Raw genomic sequence first — 14,515 nt, forward strand, 5'->3', positions numbered from 1 at the left:
ATCCAGCACAAAATCACTGTGTGCTGATCTTACATGTTTAAATAATCAGGCCCATCACATTCATTCATTAGTTATTCTTCCCAAGCATACTAACTTTGCATTGCTGTACTCAACTTTAATAAAGAGAGAAAACTAAGAAAATCCTAAAAATGAAAACACAAGATGCAGAGGTGCTGAACAGTACAGGGTGTGCAGTTAGAACAGGGGTCACCAATCCAGGTCCTCAAGGCCCACTGTTCTGCTGGTTTTCCAACCATCTCTGCCCTTCCAGTTTCTGATTGGCTGAACACACCGGATCCAGGTAATCAGCTGTGTGGAGGGCAGGGATATCTGGAAAACAAGCAGGACAGTAGGCCTTGAGGACCAGGATTGGTGACCCCTGAGTTAGAAAACATTTTACATTTTTTCAGTTCCACACTCATACCTGGGTAACATGTATTGCTCTGGTGCACACCAAAAGCATTATGCATCCTGCATCTGCATGTGAAGTCCTCATTAATAAGGTCTGGATTAAATTAAATTTGGATTTAAATTTTCTATGTTAACAAGCCAAAATTGCCTTTTATTCATTATTTCATTGACAGACTAACATACAGTCAACACAATGAATTAAACAAAAGTAACTTTATCTGCAGGCAAGACTCATGAGGGAAAGGAAATTTGAGAGCAGCTGGTGGAAATACTGTATTTAATAATGAAGGAGAGAATCTAGGCTGCCACAGACTTAGTCATTATATTAGTTCACCTAATATAATGAGTTGCTATTATTGGTTTTGCATTTGGAGGCACATGAAGTGAAAATCTGTGGAGTCTAAAATCTGATATTATTTAAACTTTGCATATAAAATTGTTTCTCTTAAGGATTTGTGGCCAATTATCACAACTGCAGTTCTTGAAATTATATGTTATGAACAAGAACCAGAGAGGCTTCTTGTTCATGTGTGTTATAACACATTTATCAAATAATAACAGTATAAGTGTCAGAGTGTTCCCAACAATAAACTACCTTTTCTACTTAAAGTTATGCTATACTGAAACAGACCTTTGACTATAGCACCCCCACCAGGTGAATCAGTGTATTTGATGCATACTGAAACGTCTCACAAACCATACACACCAATCAGCCGTAACATTATGACCACCTACCTAATATTGTGTAAGCAGGAGTCAATGCAGCAGTACTGTGGAGTGTTCAGCTTTATAACGGCGTACATACAATCTGTGGCTGACTTTTTAAATACACCTACTCCTTAACAGTAACTATTCAGCTCCTGAGTATGAATGGTGTAGTTGCTATTCAATATATTCATCTATATAAATGATCATACAGGCTGAATAGAGATATCAGCAAGCAAAGTCTAGAGTTGAAATGAAGATATATTAGTATTGGTGTAATTGGGCGACTAAAAACATTATGTGGTGTGACAAATCTTTTATGACAGGATTATTCTGAATAAGAGCCTAATTGCATGGGTATAGACTGTGTTTTGATGAAGGCCACTCTGTTGGTGGGAAAAGGTTTCAACCGTGTTGTCTTGATCTGCTTAATACAACATGATCATTTTTTAAATGCAGCTAATACAGAAAAAATCCTGTAAAATTAGCTATTCAATAGACGTCACAGTTGTGGAAATTATAGTCAAAGATGTGTTGAGACAAAAAAAACTGATTGTGAATTAGAAGTAAGATGATGAAATTTAATGTTACCTTCGTCTTTACTGGCAAATCATTTCTTGTGCATGGAAATCAAACTGTCACTGAATTAAATTAAAGATTAGGCCAGTGGGTGTTGGATAATGGATGAAATGCATTTACTTGTACATAGAAATAATTACATTCCAACAGAAAACCTTAAATAAATCCTTTTATCTTTGTTAGAAAATGTTCCTTTCCTTTTGTCTTCCTGTTTTAAAGGCTGTATCTGCCAACATGGAGCTGCCATGGCAACGGCCCTTCATTGCACTGTGAAATTATGATAATGGGAATCATGTTTTATATTACAAAAATGCCAAAGCACATCAGGTTCTAGAGAAATTTTTATTTTAATCAGACATCTGCTTGATCAAAGTATCAAAATAATATGATAATGTTGCAGAGATTTTTAAGCATCTGAAAATTCAAGTTTGTCAGTAGACATGGCTCAGCATAAATCTGTGCTGGTATTTAAGTAAATTTATTACCCTAGCCTTGCTTTGAAATATACATAGACTGTTGGCAAAAATGCTTTCCTCAAAGGAGAGATGACCTTGGGAGGAAAACCAAAACCCTCCATGTCAGTGCCAAGTTCATTTTATTCCTGTTGAAAAAGGATTATTAAATCTGTCAACCAGCAGACAGCTGATAGACGATTTCTGCAATTTCACAGAGTTTCATTGTTGGGTAATAAGGGTACATTTGTCTGACGACAACACACATACACACACAGATACATTTCAACACATTCCTATGATGCTGATAACCAGCAGCTGGGACACTTTGGAGTCTGACAGAGAGGACTCAGTTTTCTCTGAAGGAACTGTGTTAAAGAAATATGACTAGTTTGATTTAGGTCACATTGCTAAGCAATTGGTAAAATGAAGGGCTAGAGGTCAGTAAAAATTAAAATGATTCAGGAGATTTCATTGGAATCTTCATGAGATGTCTACAATTAACACTTTGGCTTGAGCGTTGCACTAAAGGGATGGTCAGGGGCTGAGTGATCTATATAAATGGGTGAAAATTTATGGGGAAAATGCCTACATAGGAATTATATAGTAATATAGGAATTTAACATGATGGTGTGACTTGACCAAAGTTCAGTGTGTCTCAACCAGGAATAATCTTCTGGGCGTTCATACATATCATGGCAATCTGGTAGATTTTAGTCATATATCTCATTACAAATACATAGAGTTTCCATAGAGTTTCATTGTATATACTTATAGTTTTTGTAGCTTCATAGTTTTATTCCACTGAGTACTTTTTAAATATTTTTAATTTCTTATTTATCTCACATCTTGCTACTTCTGGCTCTCTGCTGTGTACTGTACTTACTGTTGCAACAATGAAATTTCCCCATTGCGGGACAAATAAAGGTTTTCTTATTCTCATTATTCTTATTCAATGCTATGTAATTTAAAACTGAATGGTACCCTTTGTCTAAGACTGAAATTAAGGTGTCCTGCAATATGTTTTGTTTTCATATGCATTTCATCAGGGTAAACAGCAGTGCAGTGGTTAGCACTGTTGGCTCACAGCAAGAAGGTTCAGGCCTGACGCTGGGGTATTAGTGTGTGGAGTTTGCATGTTCTTCCTGTACGTGCATGGGTTTTCACTGGGTACTCCGGCTTCCTGCCAAAGTCCAAAGACATGCAGTTTGGGGTTAGGTGGATTTGTGACTCTAAATTGCCTGAAGCTGTGAATGTGTTTGTCAGCCCTGTGATAGACTGGTGATCTGTTCAGGGTGTATCCTGCCTTTTGTCCAGTTCCTGGCTCCAGCCCATCCATGACCCTGGGTAACAGGAATTGAGGAGGATAGATGATGGATGGATTGATGGATGGATGATACCTCATTAATGAAGACGTTGCTGTGAAATTATAGTAATAAAACACTTTCCATAGGGGATAAAATCCACTGAGGCTGGAGCAGCCAATACAAGAAAATACATTAATTTACAAACCAGTATACACACTTTAAAAAAATGTGACAAAAAGTGTGACAGAGATTATTTCTATTATAATTTTTTATTCATTAATACACTCACTCATTCATTCATTCATTCATTCATTCATATCATGTCTATTTATAATAGTTATCCACAAGGTGGCAATACATACAAATCAGCAGTATATACTCTGGATCCTGTCCAACAAAGAATTAAAAAAGCTATATTCAGGATATGAACATTTTTCTGTCTTCTCTACTTTATATACCACATTTTTACAACTGTGTGGTCCTCAAAAATAAGAACACTTATCCAGGTTTCTCCAGAGATTATCTCTGTTTAGACAAAAACATCTTGGTGGCTGAATGGTTAGCACTGTTGCCTCACAGCAAGAAGGTCATGGGTTTGTAACCCGGCCTTTCTGTGTGGAGTTTGCATGTTCTCCCTGTGCTTGTGTGGGTTTTCTCCAGGTACTCTGGTTTCCTCCCACAGTCCAAAAACATGTATGTCAGGTTGATTGGTGACTCTAAATTGCCCATAGGAGTGAGTGTGAGTGTGTGAGGTTGTTTGTCTCTATGTGGCCCTGTGATGGACTGGTGACCTGTCCAGGGTGTACCCCTGCCTTTCACCCAAAGAGAGCTGGGATAGGCTCCAGCTGATCCCTGTGACCCTAAATAGGAATAGGCTGGTATAGATAATGGATGGATGGATCTTATCTGCTGAGATTAGACTAACTGTGAGCTCACTGCACAATTATACAATAATGTCATCAGTCTAGATACGCATCAATACTTTATCGAGTTTACTTCGTTCTCATGTCATCTACTGAAATATGGACTTTCTTTACATTCAGTCCTGATGTCTTTATCTTACAGAAATATTTACCGCTTATGTAGGCTAATAATAGAATTATTAGTACAGTGCAGTTGTGCTCATTTTTCAGAGATTCATGTTAATGACCTTGAAATTTAATCTTGATTTACTCTGGTATCAAGCTCTGTATGCATAATTTATTTAGTGAAATAATTAGAGCAGTACTGAACTGGCTTGTCTTTTGATATGACCCATAACAGCAGTAAATTTTTTTCGAACAGTATATGAATGTCATTCTGGAAATCTCTCTGTAAGAAGAAAGGAAGAAAATGTTATAGGCACATTTAACAGAATAAAAATAGTATTAATGAAGGTGCAAGTTTGCAAAAACTGCATAATCTTTAGTAATCAATGAAAAGGAATAATATGAAAATATCCTTGGTGAAATGTTTGAGGATTTATACACTTTAACGTTAAAAATCAGTCAGGACCATACATTAATGGTCAGTGGTTGTATTTCTATTTGTGATTAAAATATAGCTAGCCCTCAGATCAAGTCCTAGTTTCCACTGCCGGTGCACGTGTGACCCAGATCATTTTGGCAACATGAAACTCAGATATCACTGAATTAAACATCACAATTGGCCAGTGGCCATAAAGACACGAGTTTGTCCGATGTTTATTTTATTGCTGCTATAAACTGAATGAAGAAATGCCACCATCTTGTGGAGATAGAGGCACTTAAAATATAGATTTGTCATTAAAAAACAGAAACTACAAAGCATGAAGTAGTCGCAGTAACTAGCTAGAGGTCATCATCAGCATAGCACAACCAAATGGAGCGCAGACATTATCAATAAAGTGTAGGTTTTCTATTGATCCACCAGGAGATGCTGCTGTTAAAAATTATAGAGATACAGTTTAAATGAATCCTTATTAAAATAGCACACACTTTTCAAGTAAATGACAATGTGCAAGAGTATTAAAGAGCAAATGAAATGTGATTATAAAATCTACTGACCATTTTATTTTTAAAAGATGTTTGACAATCATAAAAATCGTAGTTGTGATCTCATTTTTAGTGTGAATTCATATTTCAACAGAACATTTATCTGTAATTCCAACCTCTTATTACATTTCTAAACAGTTATGCAGAAAATTTCAAAGTAAAATCCCAACAATTAGATTCAATAATTAATTGTATGCCCTCACAGAATGAGATGATAGACAGTTTCAGCTTTTAAGATGATAGTTAGACAGAAATCTGCAGGCTACAGTTAATCCAGAAAGCCACCTACAATATGGACCCTGTTCATTACCATGCACCACAGGCCTTAATACTCAGATTGAATTAAAATGTTTTTCTTGCTCTGCAGAGGAACTCTGAGATGTGGGTGGCGACTTATGGGGTCTGAACTTTGCGAGGCTGAAGCTGTGTTGAGCTGTTGTTCCAGTACGACCTCAGACTGCAGCCGATTTAAATCCATTTATGTTGAAGATATTTTCTTAGAGGCCAGAAACAGTTGGAGAGTACACAAGACCATATAATTAGCTACTGTGCTCATCATGACCAGATTAATTGCAAAGGGGCATGAATGAGCCACTTGAGCCTCTTTTAACGTTTGTTTCTTCCCGTCTCTGCACAGCGTGCTGAATTTCTCTGCTAGAATAACACTCTGTTCATGTCCACTTATAATCAGGTTGTTGTTGCAAATTAGCCCACGAAGGGTACTATATTAGATCTTTTAAGAATTGACAACAAAGATAAATCTCTGGAAGTTTCGTTGCTTAAATAAACACGTGTGAGATGCATTTACACAGGCCATCCAAATGTTTTGTTTTTTTTTTGATAACTTTACATATACATCTGTACATTGCGTCATTTGTCTCTGCAGCAGATAATCCATGCATCGTCTATTATCTGTTATCCTGAGGGTCGCGGGGGAGCTGGAGCAGATGCAAATGGTGGAAGAACAAAATGAAATAGCTCTCTTTCTCTTGCTGTGAAAAACAGCTGCTCGACACGCAGTCTGTAATCTGTGTCCCTGCGCAAATATGTTACTTGCTGCTCGGGGGGTTTTATTTTGAAAGATGTAACGGGAAGTTTTATTTTGTTGTTGTTGTTAATTGGTTACACCTGGCTAAATTGAGGCGCTAAAACACCTGCCGTCTTTCTAGTTGTTTATCTTACCTGTACAGCCTTTCGGTGTTTTGGTAACGTTTAGGCTGAACAATGTCAAATAAGGCGGAAGTTAATCTAACTGGGGTCAAACAAAGTAAAGGCGTGTGGCTTGTAAAGGTTTGTTTACATGAAAATATATCCTCATTTTGCGTTAGCAGGGGTTAAAGCTGTTGATTTATGCGCTGACCGATGTAGCGCCTGCATCAGCATCATAAGAATTCAGTTCAGTAAAACTTTTCCAAGTGGTTATACACCTATACGCCTTACATGATATATTTCAACAGAATATATGTCTGCATCGAGAGCTGAAGCTAAGTTAGCAAACAGTTCCCTTCATTTGAGTTATTTAAGTTTCATTCTGAATGGAGATTGAATTATTAAATGAATTACAAACCTCTTGTTCAGATTAATTTGTACCTGTATAATCACACTGGTCATCTAATAATAAGTAACTTCTTATTTCTCACCAGGTTCCCAAGTATTTATCTCAGCAATGGGACAAGGCCACAGAAAAAGGAGAAGTTGGAAAGATTACTATTGGGAAGTATGTACTACTTCTTGAAATGTTCTTTAAGAAGCCTTTAATATCTTTTATTATTCTCCCTGGATGATCATTAGAGCTGCAGTGATTGATCAGTCAATCTATTAGTATGTTGACAGAAAATTGATTGTCAAAACTGCTATATGACATATTCAGCTTCTCTGATTTGAGTATTTGGTTCTTCTTTTTATTTCCCCCCCATACACATCTGACAGAAAACAAGGCAAAACAGAGGTGAGACAAGTTCATATAATAGACCTGTGCTTTTGTGACACATTCACTTCTAACTGTGAGAATATCATCTTTTAAGCCCTTTCCACTTATCTGTTAGGTTGTAAACTTCCCTGTCTTAAATCCAGCAGGCAGAACTCTTAACTACTTATTTGCTAATGGTTTTCACTGTTTATACAGAGTGTCATTGCACATTTAAAAAGACATTTGGAACATGTGCCCTGACTTGTCATAGTTATCTTTTTGTTGTTTTTTCCCATACAGTATCTGTTTGCTGCTGCTGCACTGAAGCAGCTTTCTTGTAGAGTTCCTCATATTTGGCCTAAGAGTAGGTGGTGAATCTGGCTTTTCAGCAGTGTCTTGACTCACTTGTGTTTGCCAGGTATGTTTCAGCCTGAATGAGGAACTTACTGCCCTGGGTGCAATAGGAGAGAAGGAGAAGGATGGATCACTGCAGGTCCCAAGGGATCATCCTATCACTATGCACACAGTGGGTGGACAGACCATGGCTGTTTTCAGCCAGAGCAACACAGGTCAGTCTGCAACTCAAATAATGCTTACTCAGGGTAGTGACATACTGAACAACACTGAAGACTTTTTGATCTTAGTTCTTTTAGTTTTTTTTTTTTTTAAGTTATCCTAATGTAGGGAAAAGCTGCTGCTGATATATTCTACATTGATTGCACTGTAAAATTCATGAGAATAAGCAGTGGCTTTTAATTTATGGAGGACTTTGCTGCCAGGCATGATGTGTCATACTGCTTTCTGAGCCACATGAATTTACAGGGATTTGCATAAGAAGCAGAGCTTAAAAATACTGTAGCTGCAGTTGTTTGGTTCGTTGTCTAAAAATGCGTGAGGCGAGATTTACAGTAAACTAGAGTGCTACATTTATAGCATAATTGTTTTTTATCAGAAAATAAATAATGAAGTAGATTGAATTATTTTAAGACAATTAAAATGGGAAATGACAGAAAATTAAAAATACAATGAAAAAAGTAATTGAGGTAAAATAAAATCAGTTGCTAAAATTCCCATAATTCAGGGAGAACTTTAATTTTTTGAAGATGTAAATAAATAGCAGCAGCCAAGGTGTTTAAAATATAAAAATAAAGTTTCTTTTTTTTTTTAAATGTAATTTTGTACTGTTTAAGGAGGAAGCTGCAGTAACATTCAGAGTAAATGGAGTCATAGGTTAGTGCATGTTGTGGATGTTGGATAGTATGTCAGGAAAACTAAATTTAATGTTGCACATTTTTTACATAGTCAGCAATGATTAAATCAAATATGTTTACTGTTTGAAGCAATGTTTGATGTCCTGTGATTTGGGCACCAGAATTAAAAAATAGTGGCACAGTCATGGCAACTCCTGTGCTTTTGGTCAAAGGTGCATGTGGATTGTTCTGACAATAGACATTTTTTCTCAGGATAATGAGCTGCTTTCTTTCCCCAAGTATTGATTTGACTGCTGCGGTTGACAGAAATGGGTTGCTGGAGCCAGACTAGCATCTATAGATTTAGTTGCTTTTCCTCAGGGTAATCATGTTTAAATTCATTTCCATGTTGAGTTAGCTGTTGTTTTATTTTTATTTTTTTTTAAGTGGACAGTGACATTTATGACTGGTTCAGATCTTCAGTGCACATGGAGTCCATTTCACATGGCTTTTTGTCTATCTCATAGATAGATGATAGGGTTTTTTCCAGGGTGTTTATCCCAACTGTTGAAAGGGATCACAAAGGGAATGAATGAATTCCTGATATGAGCATAGAGTTGTTCTTAATTAGGAACAAAAGGAGCTTGTCATGATTCAACAAGTACATTAATTTAAATTATGAGAAATGGCCAGGAGAAACAGGAAATCATTTAAATGACTCTCTCATCAAGCAGCTGAGCCGACAGGAAAACAAGGTACAGGCGGAGCATATCAGCTAGATTATTTCTGTCGGCATCAGTAGGAACACTGTAATTCACGTAGAAAATACATTGGAGCACTTTTTTGTCAGTATAACATATATACTGTATTTACTAAACTGAAAAAAAAAAAACTAATTCTGAAATAATGTCTAAACTATGGAAGTAGTGCAAATAAGGGCAAAAAAAATCCTTACCCATTTGTGTGCACATCAAATTTTTATCCTCAAGCATTTTTAGTTATTTATATTTATTTTTTATTTTTTGTTTATTATTCTTTCTACAACTGTGTAGGAAAAAAAGAAAAGTACATTAAAGTAGTAGATTTTATAACAAGACTTCAAGCACAACAGCATTAACAACTGTCATAGCATATGTAGGACTGGCGAAATATATATATTTTTTTTAGATTTTAAATGTACATTTCAACTTTTAAGCCTGATATTGAAACTTGAAAAGTTGCTTATTTACCCAGTACAAAGGCAATGTGCCCGTGAATATTTTTTTTGTAGTATTTATCATTTTGTGAGGAAAATATCATTAGCTGCTTAACAGTGCCATGAGTGAGGCCCCATAGAGTATTAGTATAAAATACATTATACATGTATTTGTGTGTATGAAAAATGTTTCTTATGTTTAGTCTGTTTCGTAATATGTGATTGCAGCTCAACTGTTAAGAAATCTGAATTTCTGTATGTTACTGCCATGACAAGTTTTTCATTCTCATCATCTCTGGAAATATCACTTTCCCTACATCAGGTTGCAGCCGACAGCCACAAGGTTGATTCTGTCACCGCCCTCATGTACTTTAGATGCACCCACACTTGTATGTGCATTAATACCACCCACATTTGATTTTTTTCTTTTTCAGTCTTTTATTACCAACAAAAACATGAACACCTCAAACTGTTCAGTCCTGTTTTATCAGTATGAATGGTTTATGAAACAGTAAAAATACGTGTAGACTCAAATAAAATTACTAAATCCTTGTAATTTAGTGTCAGAAGATCATGAGTATTATGTTGTTGTTATATTGTTTGTGAATGTGGAAAATTGGCATCAAAGAGGCGTAAAAGCCTCTTGGTTTTCTTAAAGGTGTCAGAGCACCAGATGGCTGGCTTGACTATAAAAGTGCACTGGAAACAACAAGTAGGATAATGTCCTTGGAGATGTGGTGGTGTGTAGTCTCGATTTACCTGACAGACGCTCAGCTGCACCCCCACTCGCCCACAAGAAGGTGTTCTGTGTGACACTCATCTCCCACTCATTTTTTTTACAGACCCACACACTTAAACAAACACACACACAGAGCAGCAACAGTTTCCCAACCTCTCTCTGTGCTTACATGTACACACTTAAATTGATTTGATTTACACTGACACTGGTAGCCTCACACCTAAAATTTTACCAGTCCTTGACATCCTGGACAGAACAGGTCTATGTGTTGAAATATTCGATTTAAATATGAGAAATCTGGTCAATATCGGCACTACTGTTTGTGACTTTGGGGTAAATTATGACATCCAGAAGTGTATCATTATTTTAGTTACTTGATTTTGTTGTACCTTCTCGGCTAACCTGAGGTATAATAACCACAAAATAACAGGATGAGCAAACTAAAAATCTAAATTAGTTTAATCCCCTTTTAACAGCGTAATGTTAACGTGTATTCTTACATTAATGCTAGCATGCCAACTAAAAGAATAATTCACAAGAAAATGTTTCATTAGGTTAAACGTTTATCATATTTTTTTAACACACCAAGTTCACACTGCGTTTCCATATTACCCAATATAAAAAACTGTCAGTAATATAAATTATTGCGTAGTGTATATTTGTATGTTATATACAGGGCACAAATATTTATTCCTAGTTCTTCAATAACGAAATCAGCCATGCCATTTCATTTGTGCAGAGATATGTAATTCAGGGAGCCACGCAGTGTCCAATATAATAATCCAAACATTTCATACTGTATAATGCGTTCCCACACCTCTTTTATCCAAGTATTCAGTGAGCTAACAATAGAGAGAGGTTGCTAATGGTGACCATCAGTGATTGATATGTAGACGAATGGTTCCTGACATGGCTTTTATATTGTAAGTCTGCTAGCTAAATGTTCCTCCATTATTTCCCCTCTCGTTGTTCTGCTTTGCTCTGGCAAGGACCAGGTATTGATTAAGGGGTTGCTAAGCAACAGGCTTAGTTGCCACAGAAGCGTACAGAGGAGAAGAGAAAGCCAGATGTAATCTACTTCTCCTACAGCATGGCTTTCCTTCATCTGCCTCTGGGAAGTTGTCCATTAAAACTTTGAGCCCTTTGAAATCTGTACTGCAGGAGTTTATGAAGTAATGCAACTTTGAATGTCCACTTCAATTCTATACTTTTGTTATCTACTTTTGCTGTGTTGTATTCTGATCTATTAAGACATCCTATGGCTGCATATACTGGGTCAGTGACATAGCATAGACTTTAACACTTTTTTTTCCTTTTTACATTTGAGACCAGTTTAACCAAAACAAATAGTTTGATGCTGTAATTCTAATCTCCAATTTCTGATCTTAAAATTGTTTTGCGTGCTCAGCTAATGATCAGCAATGCGAGTATTTTCTATAGCTTTAAATATCTTTTGAATATATGAATCTGTAATGAAGTTCAAGATTTGAAAACATCTTAGCTGTTATTTAGGATTGTGTGTGGTTTGACAAAATTTGACTGGCAGCAGTCAAATTTAGTCTTTCTGCTAAAACTATTTTTTGCAGAATGAATTGATATTTATTCTCAGCAGAGCCACACTCACTTGAAACCACCAGTAAATATGGTTCTAGTATGTTTGACTAAATTGCTCAATAAATTGATTAATCAGGGTTTCCGGGCCTTTCAATGATTAGACAAATTAGATTTAGATTGAAATCAGTTCACTTTCAGATTTTGGGTCCATTTGCAGAATTCTAAATGATCGCACCTTTTTTCCCCAAATGCAGTGACTGATATGAAATTAATTAAAACTGATTTGTGCCTCAGAGTAGTGTCTTCTTCAACACAATCGGGCAAAGGCTTGTGAGCATTGTAGCGTTTTAAACTGAAACAATACAAATGGATGGCTCTTGTGTTCTCATGTGGAGGATCATGGAGAAAATCTGAAAAAAGAGCAGTAGCTCCGCCCTCTTTGCAACACTACTGGAAATGAAAGGTGTGTCCCTGTCCGTTTGGCGTGTTATAGCTTCATAAAGTCACCAAGTTTAGTCCCATTGACTAACACTGTGACTGGCTCAGCTGTTATTGTAATCAGGAAGGAGCTATTCATCAGCACCAGGCTTTTTTTAATCACTGAGTAAAGCAGAGATTTGGGCTCCAATTCAAATGTCTAAAAACAGGCGAAATAAAAGAAATTCATTAATGTTTGTGTGAAAGGATAAACTGCTGTTTTTCAGCTGTGTTGTTGTTTGAAATCCCTGTTGTGTAGCAGCATGATGCACTGAACCAGCGGAACGATTCAGGCTGTTGGTTGGATCCTGGGCAGACTGTCGTAGGTGTTTTTATTGGAGGAGTGTGGCTGGCTTTGCTTTGTAGGTTCATTCCAAAAGTGTGGCTCATGAATTGCTGAGGGTTTAAAGAGGAAAGTCTCTTCAGTGGATACCTCTTGAAAAGTATGACTTTGTGGTCAGACGACACTAACAACACACACTTTCAGAACTATATCTGAGCTCATTCACATGGATTCAGTAGGCCTGCAGTTTGAATGGTTGACATTCAACTTTCAGCAGTCATTCTCAATGTACTGGAAGCTGTGCACTAACAGCTGTGTGGTTGGACTGGCCTCAAGCTGCCCTGGGGTCAGTCTCAATTCTAGTATACCCGAATGCATCCTTCCTAAGAGTCCGTTCCAGATTGATGCGTCCCTTTATTTGGAAATCAGTTCATGATGTGTGGACACTGCACATTAGGGATCGGTGGAATGGATTTCTCACATCTCTTAAAATATGTTTCCCCAGCTCTTCTGCCCTTCCTTCTTTCACTTGCATCTTAAGGACCTCTAAGGAAAGGACGCATGTGAGGGAAACAGGGATTAGTGGAACTGGGATTCACCCTTGGTGTTTTGTTTTGGAGCATTAAGGCTGTTTTCTAAATTAATCCAGTGGGAGGCTTCATACTGTTGGAAAGCTCTAACCTCTTGGGCATACTTCCTGTCAGAGCTGGTTGAAGCTGTCAGCTCAGTCTTGTTGCACTGCTCTCTGCTCTCACAGTACGAGCATGAATTACAGAGACAATACCATACACAGTATGTGAATATGAGTGACTATATTGTTAAAACTGAATTTCATGCCATTCTGACATTTGGTTTCCAGCCTTTATTTGTTTATTTATTTATTTATGGAAATTCATTTGAGCTCTGCTCTTTCCCAACAATCTCATTCCTCTCATTTATAGTTTTACACAGCAAATTGAGAATACTTCATTTCATCAACTTTGAAGGATGTATTTATCTATTGCTCACACAATGTACATTGTGAACATTGTAAAACACTGGTTCATTTTAGAGTAATGCACTGGGCACAAACCTCAGAGGTGCAACAAGCAGTTTTGAAGAAGTAGCAGCACAGAGAAATACTGTCACACTGGACATCAACCCTATTCACATTTGCTATACTGGTCACGGCTAAATACCTGTTATCTCATTACACAGCCTTATACAGCCTTATACACTGTCTTATAGTGTAAATGGAGCAGATTGATGTGATTAATAAAGCAAGTTTTACTATCTAAAATGCATCAGTTTATTTAGTGGATCTGAATTTGTAGTTTTTGTAATCGCCATGGCAACACATTGAGATGTGGTAGTAAGTTGAAAAAGTTGAACTATCATCAGCAGCAAATAGCCTTGCACATTCATGCTTGCTGTCAAAAAACACACAATGGATTACACACAGTGCCCAGTAAAACAAATATTTTACGTACTGGTACCTTAAATCTCCCCTGGAGCAGTTACATGTAAAATGTGTTGTTCGAGAATACCTCGATAGTAGCTGAGGATGCAAGGCTTGTTATTCATCTTTTCTCTGCAAGGAAAGCAGTGTCACCTGTCGCTTGAAATTTCTAAAATGCAGGAGATGGTTGTCAGCTTCTGCGGTACCCAGAAAGTATGATTTTCTATTTACAGAAGGTAGGCAGGGGGCTGTCCTGCTTGTCCT

The 14,515-nt window shown here is 36.9% G+C and overlaps 1 protein-coding gene across 1 annotated transcript in view; it reads left to right on the top strand.

Moving 5' to 3' along the window:
- The first annotated feature begins 6,690 nt into the window (after positions 1-6,690).
- Positions 6,691-14,515, top strand: part of LOC113123492 (general transcription factor IIF subunit 2-like) — a 33,357-nt gene continuing 25,532 nt past the window's right edge. Inside the window, exons 1-4 of the mRNA XM_026295629.1 lie at positions 6,691-6,756; positions 7,110-7,183; positions 7,396-7,414; positions 7,794-7,944. Of these exons, the coding sequence (XP_026151414.1) occupies positions 6,691-6,756; positions 7,110-7,183; positions 7,396-7,414; positions 7,794-7,944 (310 nt within the window). The remainder of the gene's footprint in view (positions 6,757-7,109; positions 7,184-7,395; positions 7,415-7,793; positions 7,945-14,515) is intronic.

Source organism: Mastacembelus armatus, chromosome 21 (assembly GCF_900324485.2).
Source record: "Mastacembelus armatus chromosome 21, fMasArm1.2, whole genome shotgun sequence".
Taxonomy (NCBI): Eukaryota; Metazoa; Chordata; class Actinopteri; order Synbranchiformes; family Mastacembelidae; genus Mastacembelus; species Mastacembelus armatus.